Source organism: Bubalus bubalis, chromosome 2 (assembly GCF_019923935.1).
Source record: "Bubalus bubalis isolate 160015118507 breed Murrah chromosome 2, NDDB_SH_1, whole genome shotgun sequence".
NCBI lineage: Eukaryota > Metazoa > Chordata > Mammalia > Artiodactyla > Bovidae > Bubalus > Bubalus bubalis.
Window position 1 is genome coordinate 46,778,600 of NC_059158.1, and position 22,181 is coordinate 46,800,780.

Sequence of the window (22,181 nt, forward strand, 5' to 3'; positions counted from 1 at the left end):
CCTGGATTCCCTCAAACTAAGGTATCACTCATTATGCAATAAATATGGTACATGAATAAAATATAACTCAAAAAGGATATATCCATATACGAAATGAGAGAGACACACAGAAAAACAGGCACACACACACACACACACAGACCTCTCCAGGAACTTGCTGGTGAGGAACACTTAATAAGTTACAGTTGCAGCTGAACACAGAATCCTGAAGCAGTGCCTAGTTTTCTATTGTTTTAGAAACTGGAAAAGAGAAAGAAAATTGTCAAAATTCCCACGCCCCAAAGTCCATGGGATATCATTTTTTCTTCTAATTCAATACAGTGTTCCTTGCCTGCTTCCAAAGGATAAATAAGGATTTGTGCACATATGTTACAAAGTCCAAATAAGCCCTTGTGGGGCTTGATCTTCACAGGGTTTTTTAACTTCTGCCAAACGACTGTGCACTGCAGGACGGTGACATTAAGCTTCAGGCATTGATTTCCAGCCTCACCAAAGAGCTTTCAGACACTCTTATCTTTAGTTGTCAAAATCTTAGGTTCAAAGAACGTCCAGTGAATCTATTTTTAGTCAAGTTTAACAAATAACACTGATTCAATAGTAAATATTTTAAAATGCAATTTATGTGTTCTTTTCAATTAATACATTAAAAAGAACTGAGGTACCATTAGAATTTAATAAGCAATTCTGGATCCTCCAACTTTCTAAATCTCTTGATTTTGATCAGAATATACTTGATAAAAACCAGGGGTCCTTTCAAAAGGATGCTTGCCAACAACAGGAAAACATCTTAAACGAAATAGTCTATATTTCAGCACCATATTTCCTCATCACAGAGCATCAAATTATCCAAAAGAGCATATGTTACATGATTACAACAGTATGTGCTACTATCTCTGTGCTTTGCACCCCCCACAACGCCATCATTTTTCAGGAAGGCTGAGCGCAAGTGCGAGCTGAAAGAAACAGACATAGCCCTGAGAATATTAATGCTTTTTAAAAGAACAAATTCAGGGATCTTACCAAATCAAATGAACTGTAATAAGAGACACCATTGCCCAAAACAGCATGTGCAAATTGACAAATATTTCCTGAGTGTGTGCTGTGTGTGGACTACTGTTTAAATGTTATATTCTTAGCAATTTATAAATATTATCTCACTAAAGTTCTTAATACATTCGTATGCCAAGTAAGTATACACACCTTTACACACACACACACAGAATACCTGAAGGGCCGTGAGGATATTTGCCAAGGCTTGTCCATAGGTGTCATGACAGTGAACAGCAAGAGCCCTGGGCGGGATTTCTTTCATGACACTTTCCAACATCTTCTTCATGCTTCCTGGAGTTCCTACTCCAATTGTATCTCCCAGGGATATCTCGTAACAGCCCATGCCATACAGTCTCTTAGACACCTACCAGGAAAAGCAAGCAAGTAAAACAATGGAAATCAATGGACTCAACTCCCGTTGTTCCTTAGGAAACGTAATCTAGAGGTAAACCTCACAACTAAGATCACATGCGTATTCATAGAAAACATATATTTTAGTTTTCTAGTCTTTTCCTTGCTTGTGAATCCCAAACATTAGATAAAACTTTGAATGACATCTCTGTTGTTGCTCAGTCACTAAGTTGTGTCTGACTCTTTGCAACCCCAGGAACTGCGCACACCAGGCTTCCTGTCCTTCAGTGACTGTCTCCCAGAGTTTGCTCAAACTCATGTCCATTGATATTCCCGCAATTATCTGTTTCTAACATTCAAGTTTGCCTTAGAACCATATCTATCTGTGTAACTGTATGTTCAATGATAAAATTATAAGTTACAATTTCAATAATGGGAGGCTTATTTTCTCAGCCTTTTAATCTAACAAAAGTATCAGAAATTTACTTTGAAACTATTAATAGTATTCCTCAAACCATTAAACTAGAGGTCAAGAGATATCAATCAAGTAACTTTGTAATTGATTACAGACACTTAATATTTTTGTCTTAAAATTTCTAGCTCATAAACAGATGATCTTGAGCCTAGTAAATTTCAAGTTCCCTTCAAGTCAAATAACAATATTACTTTCAAAGAGAAACATGAATTTGCTTTAAGGCCGCATGGTATGTAGACAAAGACACAGCTTGTGCAACCACACAGGCCTAGATTTAAACCTCATCTATGCTCCTCATATGATGCTGGGCAGAAGATGAAGTTTTTGAAGCCCCAGTCTCTGTTCTGTAAAATATAAACAGTAAAACATCTTTATGCAGCACATTTTCTAAGCCTTACTACTTAACTTTTTGAAATCATAATAATAAGGTGAAGTTAGTGTTGAAATGTTTGGTTGTAAAAATGAAATGAGAATATACAAAAATCACTTTGTGCAAAATCAGACACCTGGTCACCCCCAAACTCATGCCTGAGGTTAGTCTTCAGTGCCTGCTTTACTCCAGACACTGCCTTGCGTGGTGGGATATGACAGGGGTGCAGATGTCCAGGCTCACGGTATTATGGAGTCTGGAGCCAAGTGAGGACAGACCCTAATCAATTCCACTCGGGAATGTGTAAACACAGCTAAAATAATAATTTCAGAACAAAGAAACAAGATTGTAAGAGCGTGGAGCAAAGGAAATTGACCTAGATCTGTCAAACAGGAAGGGCCTCAGTGCAGCTTGAGATAAAGTCAGCATCAACTTGTTGGAGAGGTGGCAAAGGAAGGATGTGAGAAGAATATTCAGGTGGAATTTGAGGCAACTAAAATATCAAATGTGAAGGGCATTCCAAGTAGGAAGGAACATCAAGGGAATTCCCTGTTGGTCCAGTGACTGGGTTCTGTGCTTCCACTGTAGGGGATGTAGGTTCAATCCTTGGTCAGGGAACCAAGATCCCACATGCCAGGGGGTAAGGTGGGGGGCGGGGGGGGAGGTCAAATGCAAAGGACAGTTGCAACAAGAAAGTAAAAACTGAGGGGCAACAGGGCTCCATAACGCTGGGGAGGAAGGCCCAGGGCAGAGCATTCAAAGAGCACACAGCCTTGCAAACCAACTGGGTTTAGGATTTGGGTTGAGGAGTCTATCATAAGAGCAGCAGAAAACCTTGACTGAATGTGGAGTGGTGGTGATATACTTGGATTGATGTTTCAGAAAGGCAGTGTCAATCAACATCCAAAACAGGCTGAAGGCACTCAGAAGGGCTACCTAGTCCAGGTAGGAGACTATTACTGGATGGAAACTTGGATTAAAAAGCGTAATGCTGATCCTCGTCTTTCTTCTCCTTTATTTAAGTATATCCATTCAACTGTTAAATATCCAGGTCTTTGGAATCATATAGAAAGCATGTAGGTGACTGAATTTTTCTCTTGGATTCCATCGGGATATGTTTTTTTTGCCTCATGTAGACACAGTCATTAATTATACAAAAAGCCTATTAAATGGTGGAATTTCTTAATGGCCATGTAAAGAAAAGTGAAGCTGCCACCCAAGTGATTGAAGGAAAATTCTAAGCATGGAGTCAGGGAAATCCCAGGGTTACAAGAATGGCAGGCTGGAAGGACTGTCACCAGCCCCAAATTATGCTGAGAAGTCAAGAGAAGGATTGAACAGGATCTCGCATTTCTTTAAAAAAAAAAAATTATGGAGTACAGTTGCTTTACAATATTGTGTTAGTTTCTGCTGTACAGCAAAATGAATCAGCTCTATTTATACATATATCCCATCTTTGGGGGATTTCCTTCCCATTTAGTTCACCACAGAACACTGAGAAGAGCTCCCTGTGCTATATATGTTGAACCAGAAAAATGACACAGATGAACCTATTTGCAAAGCAGAAATACAGACACAGACATAGGGAAGAAACCCATGGACACCAAGGGGAATCTCACATTTCTTGATCCCAGTGCTAAGTTAACGATCTTACAAAGAGGGATTCCAGCACCATGAAGGGTCTAGACATCACTGGGGACATGATGAAGAGTTGATGCCACACAGATAGGTGGGCACCAGTGATGCAGACAGCCCTTGGGAGTGTAGCTGTGGTGGGATGGAGAGGATTGTCAATAACTAGCCAGCCAAGGATGCCGACTAAAGGAAGGAAGGAAATTTTCAGATGGAGTATGCTTGCGCATGCTCAAGTATCAACAGGAAGGGCTCTGCAGTTGCACATGCAGGCGAGTGAGTGAAGGGGAGGATTCAGTGGAGGGACACAGTCTGCCAGAGTCATTTTGGACAGTGAGACCAGGAGCTGGCCCCACCCTGGGGTGGAACAGAAGACCCAGGCTAGGTCACCGGTCCTGAATTCCTAACACTTCTGATCTGCCTGTTCCGTGATTCTCTTTGGCAGCACCCCAGGCATTGTGGAGCAGGAATGAAGAGCCTGAGGCTGTGGGAGGTCTGTCCAGAGGCGGCGTGAGGCAGAAGGCAGAAGAGCGAGGGGTAGGGGTATAGGCAGAGTGGGACTGGGGTTTTGTGGAGTCTGAAGTCATATTATTTTGGAAACAGTTTTTTAAGAAAAGAATATGTAACTGTGATTACAAACTAATAACAGACCCTTGGGAGGGTCTGATGCCCGCAAAGGGTCTGATGCTAGCAAAATTTAAATTGTATGCAGATGCAAAATATTATATATATAGGATGAATAAACAACTAGGTCCTACTGTATAGCACAGGGAAGTATATTCAGTATCTTATGATAAACCATAATGGGAAAGACTATGAAAAGGAATATATATGTATATTTTTAACTGAATAAGTTTGCTGTATAGCAGTAATTAACACAACATGGTAAATAAACCATACATCAATAATTTTTTTTAATTAAGCTTCATTATTTTATAGTATATCTGCCTCTGCCTCTGGAATAACGGCAATTTGAATCTCAGCAGAAAGAGCTATGGGATATAAAAAGAATAAAAGCATGGAAGCAGCGTGGACTCATACACATGTCAAAATAGGCAGGAGACAGCAGAGGGACGCCTGGGCAACCAGGGCAAAGTTTAAGGATGTGCGCAAAAACGGCCCTGACATTCCAAAAGAAAGTAGACAGGCCACTCACTATGTTCCATTCACATAAAAACAAAACAGATGTTTTTATTCCCTCCGTCTTTGAACACCCAAATCATAAGACTCAGATGCTAACTCTGGACGGTGATAGCCACTACCTAGGTCTTTAGCATTAAAATACAACTATTAACTCAGTGATCCAATATGCCTCCAGGTCCACAGTTCTTTTTGGCCTTGTGGTGCAGATGTAATAAACAGCAGGAAAAAGAGCCCACTTTTAAAAATAGACATCATTTTACCATGAACCAGAAAAGCAGACGTATATCTTACTTCTGTCACTTTCTGAAGTGTGATGTTTCCTTCATATGGACAGCCCAGGGCACAGGATACGTACCTAAGTTTAAAATACAGAGCCATATAAATATGTGTCCGGTGGATAAGCTACTTCCTAATTTCCATTGTATAAAAATGAAAAAAATAGCCAAAGGTTCATTAGAAAAATTTATTTTACTCTCTTCCTTATTATCTTATTCTCAGACCAGACAAAAACAGCTGGAAACATTTTCAATTTACTCATATTTTTAATTAAAAAATTTTTCTAATTACAATTTGATATATGTTATTTGATGGCAGATGGGAATAAGTATTTTTCTGTTGGGGTTGCTTACATTATAGTAATAATACAAAAGCAGAAAATACCAGAGAGGTATATTTTTATTTTTGTTGTTTTTTAAAAAAATTTTTTTAGCTGTTCCATTTGGCATGTGGAACTTAGTTCACTGACCAGGGATTGAACCTGTGCCCTTTGCAGTGGAAGCATGGAGTCTTAACCACTGGACCACTAAGGGAGTCCTGAGATGTATTGTTTTATTTAAATAAGTACATACATTCAACTGTTAAATATCCAGGTCTTTGGAATCATATAGGCAGCAAGTAGATGACTAACTGAACTTTTCTCTTCATTTCTGTTTGGATGTTTTGACCTCACCAAGATACAGTCATTAATCACTCCAAAACTCTTAGAACTGGCCACAGACTCAAACTTCACCTTGCCTATCTCTCATGGGTCTACCTAAATCATCCCCAAGACAATCAAAGACTGTCTAGTCTGTGTTTAAACGGCTCCAAATAAAGATATTCCATAAGCTTCTTCAACCATTTAATATAAAAAGTCAAGCCTTTCCTGCAAGAATGATACATTTCCATCTGAAAGTATGAAACTTTAGGAAAAGTCTCTTTTTAGCTATTTTCAGCTCAACACCAATCCTGTTTTATTAAAGATTTCTCAGAGACTTTACAACACTATGAATATAATGCATCACATGCCTGGTCACCAGGAATTAAGCAGTTCACACAAGGGAGAGTGGTGGTGGGGAAGACTGGAGACCCAGTTCTTTGGAACCAAATATGAAAGGCTTTAGATAGCAAGGTCTTGAATGCTATGCCATGGAGTTGAAACTTTAAGATCACTCAAAATTATTTTGAAACACTTATATGACAAGATCCAATTTGTTTTCCAAAATGCAACTCATCATGAACTCTGGAAGTGGGTGCCACAAAAGGGTGGAGGCAAAAACATGAGCAAAGATGATCCCACGTCTCCTTGATATGTGTGTGTGTGTGTGTGTGTGTGTGTGTGTGTGTGTGTATATATATATATATATATATATACACATACATATAACTGGATCACTTTGCTGTACAGCAGAAATTAACACAACATTTTAAGTCAACTATACTTGAAATTTTTTTTTTAAAAAGATGTCAATTGGAAGATATACTACAAACTTCACAACAGGTTTTGGAGTAAAAACATGAAACAGAGATTCAATAATTCAATATATATCCATTGATCCTAAAGATGCAAATGAATTTCAAAAGTATCAATGTGTGAATAAAATTTGGGTTTTTAGAATTAAAATAACTAAGCAGTTCCATAGCCAGGCAATCAATTATGAGGGCAGAGGAGGAGAAAAGAGGATACATTTAAGTAAACTTTGGAAGCTATGCTGGACAGGAAATCCATTTCTCCCATCTTTCAATTACAACAATTTAAACTTAATGCTTGAGTGATTTTTATAAATTTAACAAAGATATGTGGAAAAGAAAATGTTCTGATGTGAACACAGCCCTGGAGAAGATGGCAAGGGAGGTAAAAGGACACATATTTTCAATTCAGCTACAATGATGATAATGTGTTGAAAATAGAAGTACATTTATTCTGAACCCAAAATATCTAAATATGATTAAAAATGAAATCCAGTCTCTCTAATTACATCCCCCTAAAGGCAAAAACCATCCTTGTTTTGCCATCCCACTAAAGGTGAAAACCAAAGCAAGCAAGAAACAACAAACGTAAGACAATGTAAAATACACACACACCTCACCTACATTCTCTTAACTCCAGTGGCAAAGCCTGGCCACAACTGCCCTTTCATGCCATGCCCCTAACTCTCTCAGGGTACATTTTCACTCACTCAAGCTTCTCCACCAGCCCTGCCCTGGCCTGTGCTTGACCCGGTCCTCACCCTCCATTGCATGTTATCTTCACACATTCTTCTCCACCTTTTTAATTACCTATTCACATGTGGGGCTTCGTTCTGCAAAGTGAATGCAATGTCTCTCAACTATGTTCATTAACTGTACTTTAACTCCCTAAAGTAGAAGCTGGCAAGGGAAGGTCCAGAGGCCAAATCCTGCTCATCCCTCTCGTGCAAACAAAAATTTTATTGGAACCAAGCTATACCCATCTGCTCACCTACACTCCATGGCTATTTTGCATTATAATAACAGAATATTAGCTGCATCAATGGCACCCCACTCCAATACTCTTGCCTGGAAAATCCCATGGACGGAGGAGCCTGGTGGTCTGCAGTCCATGGTGTCGCTACAAATCGGACACGACTGAGTGACTTCACTTTCACTTTTCACTTTCATGAATTGGAGGAGGAAATGGCAACCCACTCCAGAATTCTTGCCTGGAGAATCCCAGGGATGGGGGAGCCTGGTGGGCTGCAGTCTATGGGGCCGCACAGAGTCGGACACGACTGAAGTGACTTAGCAGCAGCTGCATCAAAGATCATCTGACTTACAAAACCTAAAATATTACTGCTGCTGCTACTGCTGCTAAGTCACTTCAGTCGTGTCCGACTCTGTGTGACCCCATAGACGGCAGCCCACCAGGCTCCCCCGTCCCTGAGACTCTCCAGGCAAGAACACTGGAGTGGGTTGCCATTTCCTTCTCCAATGCATGAAAGTGAAAAGTGAAAGTGAAGATGCTCAGTTGTATCCAACTCTTAGTGACCCCATGGACTGCAGCCCACCAGGCTGCTCTGTCCATGGAATTTTCCAGGCAAGAGTACTGGAGTGGGTTGCCATTACTACCTGGCTCTTAATAGAATAAGCTTGCCAACCCCTGGTAAAAAGTGAGGCATTTTCATGAATGTGAAGAGGCCTCTGTCATGGAAAGAGGCTGCCATACCTGCTTTGGTGGCAGATGTTAGTTTCTAGACTTCTGCTCTTCCCAGGCAGTCTACTACAGTGCTTCTCAGTCTTGGCTATACAGAATCATCTTAGAGAGCTTAAAAGCAGAAGACACTAATGGGTAGGACAAGCCAAACGACTTAAATCAGAAGCTCAGGGGATAGAATCGAACTATCAATATATTAAAATTAAAAATTACTGCACTGCCAAAATTGAAAACCACTCAAGGAAACCTTCAAGATGGCAGAGGAATAGGATGGGGAGACCACCTTCTCCCTCACAAATTCATCAAGAAATCTCCTCAGCATGTGGAACAATTCCCGAAGAACATCTGAATGCTGGCAGAGGACCCGACTTCCAGAAAGGCAAACCAATCTGCTCAGAAATGAGGTAGAGAAAAAGATAAAGACGAGAAGGGAGACAGAGGATTAGGAGTTGGGGGCCTGCACCCTTGGGAGGGAGGTATGAAGGAGGAAAAGTTTCTGCACACCAGGAAATCCCCTCACACGCAGGGGCAGTGGGGAGCTTTGGAAACTCAGAAGGGAGCACAGAGAGATAGGTGCTCCAAAGGCAAAATGGAGAATTCACCACAGAGATTGTACCAAACAGGACTTCTCTGCTGAGAAGCAGCTCACAGGCTCGCATTCACCCACAGCGAGGGGGAGCTGGGTGCAGAGGCTCAGATCTGGAGGGCCAGTCCTCAGGAGAGGACCACCGTTGACTGTGAAGATACTCTGAGGGGACTAACATGACACCACAGAGGCAGATCAGGGAAAATTCTGGAACCTTCAGAGAAGCAAGAGGTCATCCCCATGGGAAGGCTGTGATACCACGTTCTAACGCTGCACTCTCACAGGACAAAGGACCCCACCCTGGTGAATGCCGAAGCAGGGAAAGTGGCTGGGGTCTATAGCCCCAGAGGCAGAGAAGATGGCTTGTGAGCCAGAGGCAGAAGGCAGCCGGCTGCTCTAGTCTCGACCCCAAAGACCACAAGCTGTGAGTGGCTGTGGGTCTCTACCCACGTCTTTCTGGGAGCCTGAGTGGCTCAGCTATGACCAGGTTGTCACAACCAGAGACCAACTCCCCTGGGGAAGTTCACAACCCGCCTCGGACTGTGGCGACCTCCACAGGCCAACGCCACGGAAGCACTCCCACACACCCCAGTGGCATTTGTGGTAACCCTTGGTTTTCTCAGCACAACTGAGCCCTAATAAGCAGCTCCGTTCACCTCCTTGCATCTGAGTGGAGAACGGGCACTGGAGAGAGACTTACCAACAGGGTGGGCCCCAAGCCAAAGTGGAACACCAGGTGCTGCATGAGCAAATCAAAGAAGGGGAAAGCACTCTGGACAGGGCATGTCCAGCAGTTTACACTCCTGCAATTAGTCTGGGTCTGTGCACTTTAGGAGCAACTGTAGAGTTTGAGAGCAAGTGCAAGCTGGAACAAGGGAAGATCTGAGTCCAAGCTGACTCTGAACTGCCCCCAACAGGTCTAGAGGCCTTCTTAGATATGCTGGAGGACGTTCTGAGTGGGCAGCTCAACTGGAGTAGGTAGAAGGGGGAAACACTTGGACATTCCTCTCGCTTCCACTCTCTATATATCCCTCACCTCTTTTCTCCTTTTATTTTTCTCATATTGTCTTTTTTTTTTTTTTTTTTTACTTTACAATATTGTATTGGTTCTGCCACACAGCAACATGAATCTGCACGGGCGTACTTGTGTTCCCCATCCTGAACCCCCCTTCCACCTCCCTCCCCATACCATCCTTCCAGGTCATCCCAGTGCACCAGCCCTGAGCATCCTGTATCGAACCTGGACTGGCAATTTGTTTCATATATGATATTATACACATTTCAGTGCCATTCCCCCAAATCATCCCACCCTTGCCCTCTCCCACAGAGTCCAAAAGACTGTTCTATACATCTGTGTCTCTTTTACTGTCTCGCATGTAGGGTTATCATTACCATCTTTCTAAATTCCATATATATGCATTAGTATACTGTATTGGTGTTTTTCTTTCTGGCTTACTTCACTCTGTATAATAGGCTCCAGTTCATCTTCCTCATTACAACTGATTCAAATGTATTCTTTTTAATGGATGAGTAATACTCCATTGTGTATATGTACCACAGCTTTCTTATCCATTCATCTGCTGATGGACATCTAGGTCGCTTCCATGTCCTGGCTATTATAAACAGTGCTGTGATGAACACTGGGGTACACGTGTCTCTTTCAATTCTGGTTTCCTCAGTGTGTATGCTCAGCAGTGGGATTGCTGGGGCGTACGGCAGTTCTATTTCCAGTTTTTTAAGGAATCTCCACACTGTTCTCCATAGTGGCTGTACTAGTTTGCATTCCCACCAATAGTGTAAGAGGGTTCCCTTTTCTCCACATCCTTTCCAGCATTTATTGCTTGTAGACATTTGGATCGCAGCCATTCTGACTGGTGTGAAATGGTACCTTATTGTGGTTTTGATTTGCATTTCTCTGATAATGAGTGATGCTGAGTATCTTTTCATGTGTTTGTTAGCCATCTGTATGTCTTCTTTGGAGAAATGTCTGTTTAGTTCTTTTGTTATTTTTCTGGAATTGAGCTGCAGGAGTTGCTTGTATATTTTTGAGATTAGTTGTTTGTCAGTTGCTTCATTTGCTATTATTTTCTCGCATTCTGAAGGCTGTCTTTTCACCTTGCTTATAGTTTCCGTTGTTGTGCATAAGCTTTTAATTTTAATTAGGTCCCATTTGTTTATTTTTCCTTTTATTTCCAATATTCTGGGAGGTGGGTCATAGAGGATCTTGCTGTGATTTATGTCGGAGAGTGTTTTGCCTATATTCTCCTCTAAGAATTTTATAGTTTCCAATCTTACGTTTAGATCTTTAATCCACTTTGAGTTTATTTTTGTATATGGTGTTAGAAAGTGTTCTAGTTTCATTCTTTTACAAGTGGTTGACCAGTTTTCCCAGCACCACTTAATATGGTTCTTTATTACTCCTTTTTTATTTTTATAACATACTTTTTCTTTTAAAAAATTAGTTTTAAATCAATTGCATGCATTTTTATCTTTGTTGTGATGTTTTGATTTTGTATTTTTGAGAGTAATATTTTCCATGTTTTTGATGCTTGATTTTTGATTTATTGGTTTTAATTCTGTAGCTTTGAGAGTCTAATATATAGTATTCATTTTCACTTAGGGGTTTACTTATTAGCTTGATTCCTCTCTTCACTTAATCACCCTCTATTTATCCTTCTTTCCTCTTTTTCTCCTTCCCCCCTCTTCTTTTTCCAATATAAGTATGTGAAACTCTTTGGATGTTTTTGCCTATTAAAAGTTTTTTTGCCATTAATCCAGGGTGCTTGTCTTCTGCGCTGTGTGACCTGTGAAGCCTTGATGTTGCTGTTAGTGGATGGGCCAGAACCCCAGAGGCAGGGGACTTGACTCTAGGACTTTGGACTACCAGAGAACTCCCAACCCCATGGAACATTAATAGGTGTGAGCCCTCCCAAAGGCTTCCAATCAACACTAAGGCCAAGCCCTATTCAAAAGCCAGCAAGCTCCGGGATGGATGTGCCATGCCAATTCTTCAGCTAAACAGGAGCACAACTCTGCACATTAGCAGACAGGCTGCCCAAAGCCATAGCAAACCCACAGACACTCCCAAACACACTACTGGACAAGGCACTGCCCTCCAGAGAGACAAGATCCAGCTCCACCCATGGGAACACAAGCACAAATCCCCGCATCCAGAAAACCTTCACAATGCACTGATCCGACCCCACAAGTTGGAGTACAGTCTCCACAATTAAGAGGAGTTATGACCTTCCAGCCTGCAGAAAGGAGACCCCAAACATGGTAAATTAAGCAAAATTAAAAGACAGAGAAATATGCAGCAGATGAAGGAACATAGTAAAAACCCACAAGACCAAACAAATGAAGAGGAAATAGGCAGTCTTCCTGAAAAAGGATCCAGAGTAATAATAGTAAAGATGATCCAAAATCTTGGAAATCAAATGGAGGCACAGATAAATAGACTAAAGGCACAAATCGAGATGATTCAAGGAAAGTTTAACAAGGACCTGGAAAAATTAAAGAATAAACAATCAACAATGAACAATGCAATAACTGAGACTGAAAATACACTGAAGGGAGCCAACCACAGAGTACCTGAAGCAGAATAACAGATAAGTGAGCTGGAAGATAGAATGCTGGAAATAACTGAAGCAGAACAAAATAAAGAAAAAAGAAAAAGTAATGAGGACAGTCTCAGAGACCTCTGGGACAACATTAAGTGCCCCAACATTCAAATCATAGGGGTCCCAGAAGAAGAAGATAAAAGGAAAGGGCATGGGAAAAAATTTGAGGACATTATAGTCAAAAACTTCCCTGACAAGGGAAAGGAAACAGCCACTCAAATCCAAGAAGCTCGGAGAGTCCATGAAAACAGAAATCAAAAGAAAATAGGAGTAGCAATACTCATTTCAGATAAAAAACAGACTTTAAAATAAAGACCATTGCAAGAGACAAACAAGGCTGCTATATAATGATCAAGGGATCAAACCAAGAAGAGGTAACAATTATAAATATATATGCACCCAACACAGGGGCACCTCAAAACATAAGGCAAATGCTAAGAACTGTTAAAGGAGAAATAGACAATAGCACAGTAATAGTGGGGGACTTTAATACCCCATTCATATCAGTGGACAGATCATATATACAGAAAATTAATAAGGAAACACAAGCTTTAAACAATACATTTGACCTAATTGATATCTACAGGACATTTCATCCAAAAACAATAGATTTCACTTTTTACTCAAGTGTACATGGAACATTCTCCAGAAAAGATCACATCTTGGACTGTGATAAATTTAAGAAAACTGAAATCATTTCAAGCATCTTTTCTGACTGCAACAGTATAATATTAGATATCAACTACAGGAAAATAAAAAAAAAAACTATAAAAAACACAAACACATGGAAATTCAATTCTGAATTCACATGTTAAAGAATTATCTTCTGAATAATGAACAGATCACTAAAGAAATCAGAAAGGAAATCAAAATAAACCTAGCATCAAATGACAAACACAACAACTTAAAACCTACGGGATGCAGTAAAAGTCATGCTAGGAGGGAAGTTTACAGCAATACAAGTCTACATGAAGAAACAAGAGGCATCAAATAGATAACCTAACCTTACACCTAAAGCAACTAGAAAAAGAAGGACAAAACCCCCTAACGTTAGTGGAAGAAAAGGAATCATAAAGATCCGAGATGAAATCAATGAAAAAGAAATGAAAGAGACATGAGCAAAGACCAATAAAACTAAAAGTTTGTTCTTTGAGGAGATAAACAGAATTGACAAACTGTTAGCCAGAATCATCAAGAGAAAAAAAGGAGAAGACTCAAATCAATAAAATCAGAAATGAAAACGGAGAAATTATAACAGAACTCATGGAAATAATATGAGAACTATGTATGGATAAAATAGATAACCTGGAAGAAATGGACAAATTCTTAGAGAAGTATACCTATCCACTCTAAACCAGGAAGAAAGAGAAACTATGGACATACCAATCACAAACACTAAAATCAAAATTGTAATAAAAAATCTTCCAAAAAACAAAAATTATCAGCCAAATGACTCCACAGACAAATCCACAGATGAATTCTACCAAAAGTTTAGAGAAGAGCTGATATCTATCCTGATCAAACTCTTCCAGAAAATTGCAGAGGAAGGAAAACACCCAAACTCATTTTATGAGGCCACTATCACCCTGATGCCAAAACCAGACAAAGATGCCACAAAAAAGAAAATTATAGGCCAATATCACTGCTGCTGCTGCTAAGTCGCTTCAGTCGTGTCTGACTCTGTGTGACCCCATAGACTGCAGCCCACCAGGCTCCCCCGTCCCTGGAATTTTCCAGGCAAGAACACTGGAGTGGGTTGCCATTTCCTTCTCCAGTGCATGAAAGTGAAAAGTGAAAGTGAAGTCGCTCAGTCATGTCTGACTCTTAGCGACCCCCATGGACTGCAACCTACCAGGCTCCTCCGTCCATGGAATTTTTCCAGGCAAGAGTACTGGAGTGGGGTGCCATTGCCTTCTCTGATATCACTGATGAACATATGCAAAAATTCACAATAAAATTCTAGGAAACAGAATCTGAAAACACATTAAAAAGATCATATATCATGATCAAGTGAGATTTATTCCTCAGATGCAAGGATTATTCAACATATATGCAAATCAATCAATGTGATACACCATATTAACAAATTGAAAGATAAAAACAATATGATCATTTCAATAAATTCAGAGAAAGTTTTTGACAAAATTCAATACTGATTCATGATTTTTTTTTAAAAAAGTCTCCAGAAAGTTGGCATAAAAGGAACATACTGTGCTGTGCTTATTTAAGCTGTGCTCAGTTGTGTCCAGCTCTCTGTGACCTCATATACAGTAGCCCAACAGACTCTTCTGTCCATAGGGATTCTCCAGGCAAGAATACTGGAATGGGTTGCCATGCCCTCCTCAGAAGCAACATACTTGAACCTAAAACAGGCCATATACAACAAACCCACAGAAAATATTATTATCAATGGTGAAAAACTGAAAGCATTTCCTTTAAAATTAGGAACAAGACAAGGATGCCTGCTCTCACTACTATTTTTCAACATAATTTGGAAGTTGTAGCCACAGAAATTACAGAAGAAAAACAAATAAAAGGAATTCAGATTGGAAAAGAAGTAAAGCCCTCACTGTTTGCAGATGGCATGATTCTTTACATAGAAAACCCTGAATATGCCAACAGAAAACTATTAGCACTAAACAGTGAATAAAATCTCAGGATACAAAATTAGTACACAGAAATTTCCTGCATGCCTGTACAGTAACAATAAAAAATCCGAAAGAAAAATTAAGGAAACAATTCTATTCACTACTGCAACAAAAAGAATAAAATACTTAGAAGAAAATTTACCTAAAGACACAGAAGACCTGTATGCAGAAAACTATAAGACACTGATGAAAGAAATTAAAAACGACACAAATGGAGAGATACATCATGATCTTGAGTTGGAAGCATGAATATTGTGAAATCCCTATCAAATTACCAATGGTATTTTTCGCAGAACTAGAACAAAAAATTTCACGATTTGTATGGAAACATAAAAGATTCTGAGTATCAGAGCAATCTTGAGAAAGAAGAATGGAGCTTGAGGAATCAACCTTCCTCACTTCAGACTATATACAGTTGTCAAGACAGTATGATACTGACACAAAGACAGAAATATATATCAATGGAAAAAGATAGAAAGCCTGGAGATAAGTCCACACACCTGTCTTTGACAAAGGAGGCAAAATATACGATGAAGAAAAGACCATCTCTTCAATAAGTGGTGCTGGGAAAACTAGACAGCTACATGTAAAAGAAAGAATCAGAACACTTTCTAACACCATATACAAAAATAAACTCAAAATGAATTAAAGATCTAAATGTAAAACCAGAATATATAAAACTCTTAGAGGAAAACTTAGGCAGAACACCCTTTTTGACATAAATCATAAAACATCCTTTATGATCCCCCCTCCTAGAGTCATGGAAATAAAAATAAACGAATGAGACCTAATTAAACTCAAAGGTTTTTGCACAACGAAGGAAACTATAGCAAGGAGAAGAGATAGCCCTCAGAATGGGAGAAAATAATAGCAAATGAAACAACTGACAAAGGATTAATCTCCAAAATATACAAGTAGTTCATGCAGCTCAATTCCAGAAAAACAAACAACCCAATCAAAAAGTGAGCAGTATGTAAACAGACATGTCTCCATAGAAGACATATAGATGGTTAGTAAACACATGAAATGATGTTCAACATTGTTCATTGTTAGAAAATGCAAATCAGAACTATGATGAGATATCTCACACTGGTAGGAATGGGCATCATCAAAAAGTCTACAAACAATAAATGCTGGAGAGGATACGGAGAAAAGGGAACCCTTTTGCACTGTTAATGGGAATGCAAACCAATGCAGCCACTATGGAGAACAGCATGGAGATTCCTTAAAATACTAGAAATAAAATTATCATGAAAGTGAAAGTCAGTCAGTCGTGTCCAACTCTTTATAACCCCATAAACTATACAGTCCATGGAATTCTCCAGGCCAGAATACTGGAGTGGGTAGCCATTCCCTTCTCCAGGGGATCTTCCCAAACCAGGGACTGAACCTAGGTCTCCCGCATTGCAGGTGGATTCTTTACCAGCTGAGCCACCAGGGAAGCCCATATGACCCAGCAATCCCACTACTAGGCATACACCCTTAAGAAACCATAATTGAAAAAGACACATGTATCCCAATGTTCACTGCAGCACTATTTACAATGGCTAGAGAATTTCTTAATGAAAGTGAAAGAGAAGAGTGAAAAAGCTGGCTTAAAACTCAACATTCTCAACATTCATAAAACTAAGATCATGGCATCCAGTCCCATGCTCCTGCGGCTGCTGCTGCTGCTGCTAAGTCACTTAGTCATGTCCGACTCTTAGCGACCCCATGGACTTCAGCCCACCAGGCTCCTCCGTCCATTGGGTTTTCCAGGCAAGAGTACTGGAGTGGGGTGCTATTGCCTTCTCCATCTGGTCCCGTAACTTCATGCCAAGTAGATGGGGAAGCAGTGAAAACAGTGAAAGACTTTATTTTCTTGGGCTTCAAAATCACTGCAGATGGTGACTGCAGCCATTAAATTAAAATACTCTTACTCCTTGGAAGAAAAGCTATGACCAACCTAGACAGCATATTAAAAAGCAGAGACATTATTTTGCTGATAAAGGTCCATCTAGTCTAAAATATGGTTTTCCGATACTCATGTATGGATGTAAGAATTGGACCGTAAAGAAATCTGAGCACTGAATAATTGATGCTTTTGAACTGTGGTGTTTGAGGAGACTCTTGAGGGTCCCTTATACTGCAAGGGACAAACCAGTCCATCCTAAAGGAAATCAGTCCTGAATAGTCATTGGAAGGACTGATGCTGAAGCTGAAACTCCAATACTTTGGACACCTGATGCGAAGAACTGACTTATTGGAAAAGACCCTAATGCTGGGAAAGATTGAAGGCAGGAGGAGAAGGCAGAGGATGAGATGGTTGAATGGCATCACCGACTCTGTGGACATGAATTTGAGCAAGCTCCAGGAGTTGGTGATGGACAGGAAAGCCTGGCATGCTGCAGTCCATGGAGTCACAAAGAGTCGGACATGACAGAGCAACTGAACTGAACTGAGGATATGGACGCAACCTAGATGTCCACTGACAGATGAATGGATGAAGAAATAATGGTATATATACACACAATGGAATATTACTCAGTTACAAAAAGGAACACATTTGAGTCAATTCTAGTTAGGTCATGAACCTAGAGTCTATTATACAGTGTGAAGTAAGTCAGAAAGAGAGTGACAAATACTATATATTAACACATATATATGGAATCTAAAAATATGGTACTGATGATCCTACTTGCAGGGTAGCAAAGGAGACCCAGACCTAAAGGATAGACTTTTGGTCACAGTGGGGGAGGGATAAGGTGGGATGCTTTTAGAGAGCAGTATTGGAACATATACATTACCATATATAAAATAGATGGCCACTGGCAATTTATTGTATGATGCAGGGAACCCAGACTCAGTGCTCTGTGACAATCTATTTAAGGTGGAATAGGGAGGGAGGTGGGAGGGAGATTTAAGAGGCAGGAGACATGCTTCGTATGTCTGTGGCTAACTCATGTTGACGTATGGCAAAAACCATCACAATATTTTAAAGTAATTATCCTCCGATTAAAAATAAAATTTAAATTAAACAAAACAAAGAAAACCACTCAACTTCTGGTGATATTTCCTTACCTGGATTGTTTAATTGATGCCTTTATGTAAAAGTGATGTAAGTTACACAGACATATACTGTCTAATCTCACTGCTTCCCTACAGCATCTATCTCTGATTAAATCCATGGCACTTATTACATTTATCCACTTTAAATAGCTGGTATAAGTTTTTACAGACTTACTGCAAATGGTTTCTGCTCTGCCAAAGCCTCAGCATGCTACCTCTCTTTTTCTTTTCTTTTTTTCATTCCTCCCTTCTGACTCAATTTCTTCTTTTTTTTTTTTTTTCCCAGCAAGGGTAGAATTTTTCAGACTGTTGTGTCAACAAGTGGTTTTGTTAACTTTTAGTCCAATAGTCTGGTTACATATGGAATTCTAAGCTGACAGTTTTTGTGGTTTGTTGTTTTTTTTTTGCCATTTTGAATATATTGTTTCATTATCTCTGACCTCAGTTTTTGCTGATAAGAATATTTCCCTCTAAACATAATTGCTGTATAGTAAATCATGCCAACCCATTTCAGTATTCTTGTCTTGGAGAATCCCGTGGACAGAGGAGCCTGGCAGGCTACAATCCATAGTGTTGCACAGAGCTGCACACGACTGAAGTGACTGGGCGCAATTCTTCTCTACTGCTATAGGGTTATCTGCTGCTAAGTCACTTCAGTCGTGCCCGACTCTGTGCGACCCCATAGACAACAGACTACCAGGCTCCCCCGTCCCTGGGATTCTCCAGGCACGAACACTGGAGTAGGTTGCCATTTCCTTTTCCAATGCATGAAAGTGAAAAGTGAAAGTGAAGTCGCTCAGTCGTGTCCGACTCTTCGCGACCCCGTGGACGGCAGCCTACCAGGCTCCTCCATCCATGGGATTTTCCAGGCAAGAGTACTGGAGTGGGGTGCCATTATCTACTTATAGCTAATATCCTGCATTTGACTATGAGTCCTTCAGGACTTGTTACACTTCTTCATTATTAACATTAATGCTTTTTACTCCTAGAAAATCCTCAAGGTACTATAATACTTCATCAAACATATCTCTCATATCTAGTTTCCTTATTTTCTCCTTTTGAGAATTCTATTAGGCATTCTCTTTTCACTTTCAAAACTTCTATTATTTTTCTATTCACTATTGCAATTTCCTCAAATCCTAGTTCTAGGCCACTTCTAGACCATTAACTCCCACTTCAACTATATCTAATCTGCTGTTCTGCAATTACTGTTTTTATTTAACACATGTATTTTTCACTTCCATTTCTTCTCCTCAAATCTTCATTCTTTTTTTTCATAAAGACTTGTCCTTTTATTATATTCTTCCTTTGCCTCTATAAATATAGTAAAGGTTAATTCACCATCTCAATTCAGGTTATTCTATGTCCTTCTTTTCTGCTAAATTTATCCTTCTTTTTCTTTTTCTTCTGCTTATTTTTCTTAGGGTAATTTGTTCCCTCATGTGGTCTGTAATTTTTACTGGGAATGCCTTTTCATGGTGCTTTAGTTTCTGTGGAAGTTCCATGAAAGTCTTGAGTTATTTAAATGTTCCTATAAAGGAGATCTAATTTCCTTTTTCCCTTGCCTTGCAGACTTTACCAGTTCCCAAGCAAAGGTCTACCTTTATTTCTCAATTTGGGTTTCCACAATACTCCGATGTCATAAATCCACAACCTATAACACTGGCACAGATTTAAGTGACTCTGCATTGGCAAGGAAGTGCTTCCAGAATCCAAAAATACTCAGTTTCCAATCCTAGGCTTAGCAGAACATCTATCTTTCACACATAGACTCTAAAATCCCATTTCTAAGTCACTAGGGCTTGTATCTGGAGTAGACGCCCCATGTGCTGGGGCCATCACACTGCATCCTTGCCACACTTTCTCTGATGGAATCTGAGGACTTCCTTTTCTCTTCTGAACTTCACCTTATGCTTTATAAGTTGTTATATTTATGTGTCTGTAAAGGGAACAGAAAAGGGAGTCTCTGTATCAGCTCAGTCCCTCATAATCTCTCTCTTTCTCACTATTACACAAAACACACGTCCAGTCTTCTTATGAACATTATAAATTGATTGCTTGACACAGTCACATGGCACATGAAGCTCAATAGATTCAGAATAATGGTCATTCCTGTTTTCCCCATATTTGCCTTTAAAAAGAAAAAGATATAGTCATTTTTAGCCACTAAATCTCTTGAAGGTCACCTTTAAGAACACGCTCATTAACCAGCGTTGGCTGGTTCTTCTGTAGAGCATGGGAACTGCCGGCCCAGCTCACGTGGACAGAGCGGTGCCCGCGGGCCCTTTTCGGGATGGCCACAGACATCTCCAAGAGCCCTCCTTGCTTCTGGTCTCACGGCAAGCCCTCATTTGTACTCCAGTATCGACTGCTGAAATGATATTCCTTAAGCATAAATCTGATTGGGTATTTTTCTGAAAGTCTTTAATGGCCTTTTGTTGTCTACCAAATAAACTTGGTATTCAAGCTCAGCAGTATGTGAACCCTCATCTTTCTACCTCTCTTCCATTTCACAGCCTTAAAAGCTCCTATTCCAGGAAATATAAACTTCTCCCTGTTACCAAACATTTCTGGAGGTTTCTCTTCACTGTGCCTTTGCTCTTTGTAAATTTCCTGCTCTCACTGAAAAGGCCACTATTTCTGATTATGTTTCCATATTTTTACTCATTTTTATAACTTCATTTTATTGACACCTCCATGCGGGTTTTACAAATAACTCCTGAGAAATTTAAGACAGTCTTACTTTAAAAATTAATGGGATTTATCTGTATTTCTCCTAAACACTTGGCATTTTTGACCACATAGTCATTATTTCTATACAAATTACTTCCCCAGTCTAATGGAAACTCCCTAGGCTACTTTTTCATTTTTATATTCTACATGGTATCAGAAGACAAGACATGATATAAAACAATCAATATTTCTTAAATGAATTCATGCAAAATATGTTAGTAAAGATGTCATTTTAACTTTCAGAATGATTTTCTATACAATTCCTAATCTTTATAATCAACATATAGCCAGATTCTGGTTCTTAACAGTTCAAATTCTGTATCCAGAAAGGACAGCAAATATTTGAGAGTTTGGACTTGGAATCATGTTTTAAACATTATTTAGGATGACAGAGTAACAAAAAAATCACCAATGATATTGAAACCCTTGGTACTAAAATTACAATAAACCCTGGATAGAAATATGAGTTGTTTTATTTTTATTTGTGCTTACTGAGGCCATTTATCAGTATTGTGCAAAATCATGATAAAACAGCAGCATTCAAGTCTTTACCAACTTTACCTAGAAGAACTGAATCATGAAAAAATCACCCAGTTAGGCCTTACCTAGGCCTACTTTCCCATGTTTCTCAAATCATCCTGGCAAAAAGAAACCAAAAGAAGCCTTTAATAAATGTCACAAATACTGGAGCATAAAGAATCAACCACTGCTACACTCAGAAGAGAAAAACAATGTCAGTGTCAGGAATGATGAGGTGACATTTGATGTCAATGAAAGGTAATTAAGACATTTAAAAAGAGGACTGAATTTGATGCAGCCATGCAGAATATATCAGCCTAAAAGCAATACAGAAGAGCATCCGATTATTAACAAGCTGGTTATGAATAAATTTTGAGAGCCTATCATGCCCTTATCACTGTGGATGATAGATGATACAGTGATGGTCCCTTAGTCTCGAGAAGCAATTCTGCTAAAATTCTTCTTTAGTTCTAAAAGGTGAATTTCACGAGAAATGACAAAACACATTCTTGCCTTAAAAGAGGCTATTTAGATGTGACTTCACACACACACAACTTGTACATATTAACTACAGCT

General features: G+C 39.6%; 1 protein-coding gene across 2 annotated transcripts in view; it reads right to left on the reverse strand.

Moving 5' to 3' along the window:
* HMGCLL1 (3-hydroxymethyl-3-methylglutaryl-CoA lyase like 1) overlaps nucleotides 1-22,181 on the reverse strand; it is a 195,485-nt gene that overhangs the window by 64,794 nt on the left and 108,510 nt on the right. For both annotated transcript variants that reach the window (XM_025272278.3, XM_025272276.3), the window contains 2 exons: nucleotides 5,313-5,376; nucleotides 1,226-1,414 (listed from right to left, as the gene is read on the reverse strand). In XM_025272278.3, the coding sequence (XP_025128063.1) occupies nucleotides 1,226-1,414; nucleotides 5,313-5,376 (253 nt within the window). The remainder of the gene's footprint in view (nucleotides 1-1,225; nucleotides 1,415-5,312; nucleotides 5,377-22,181) is intronic.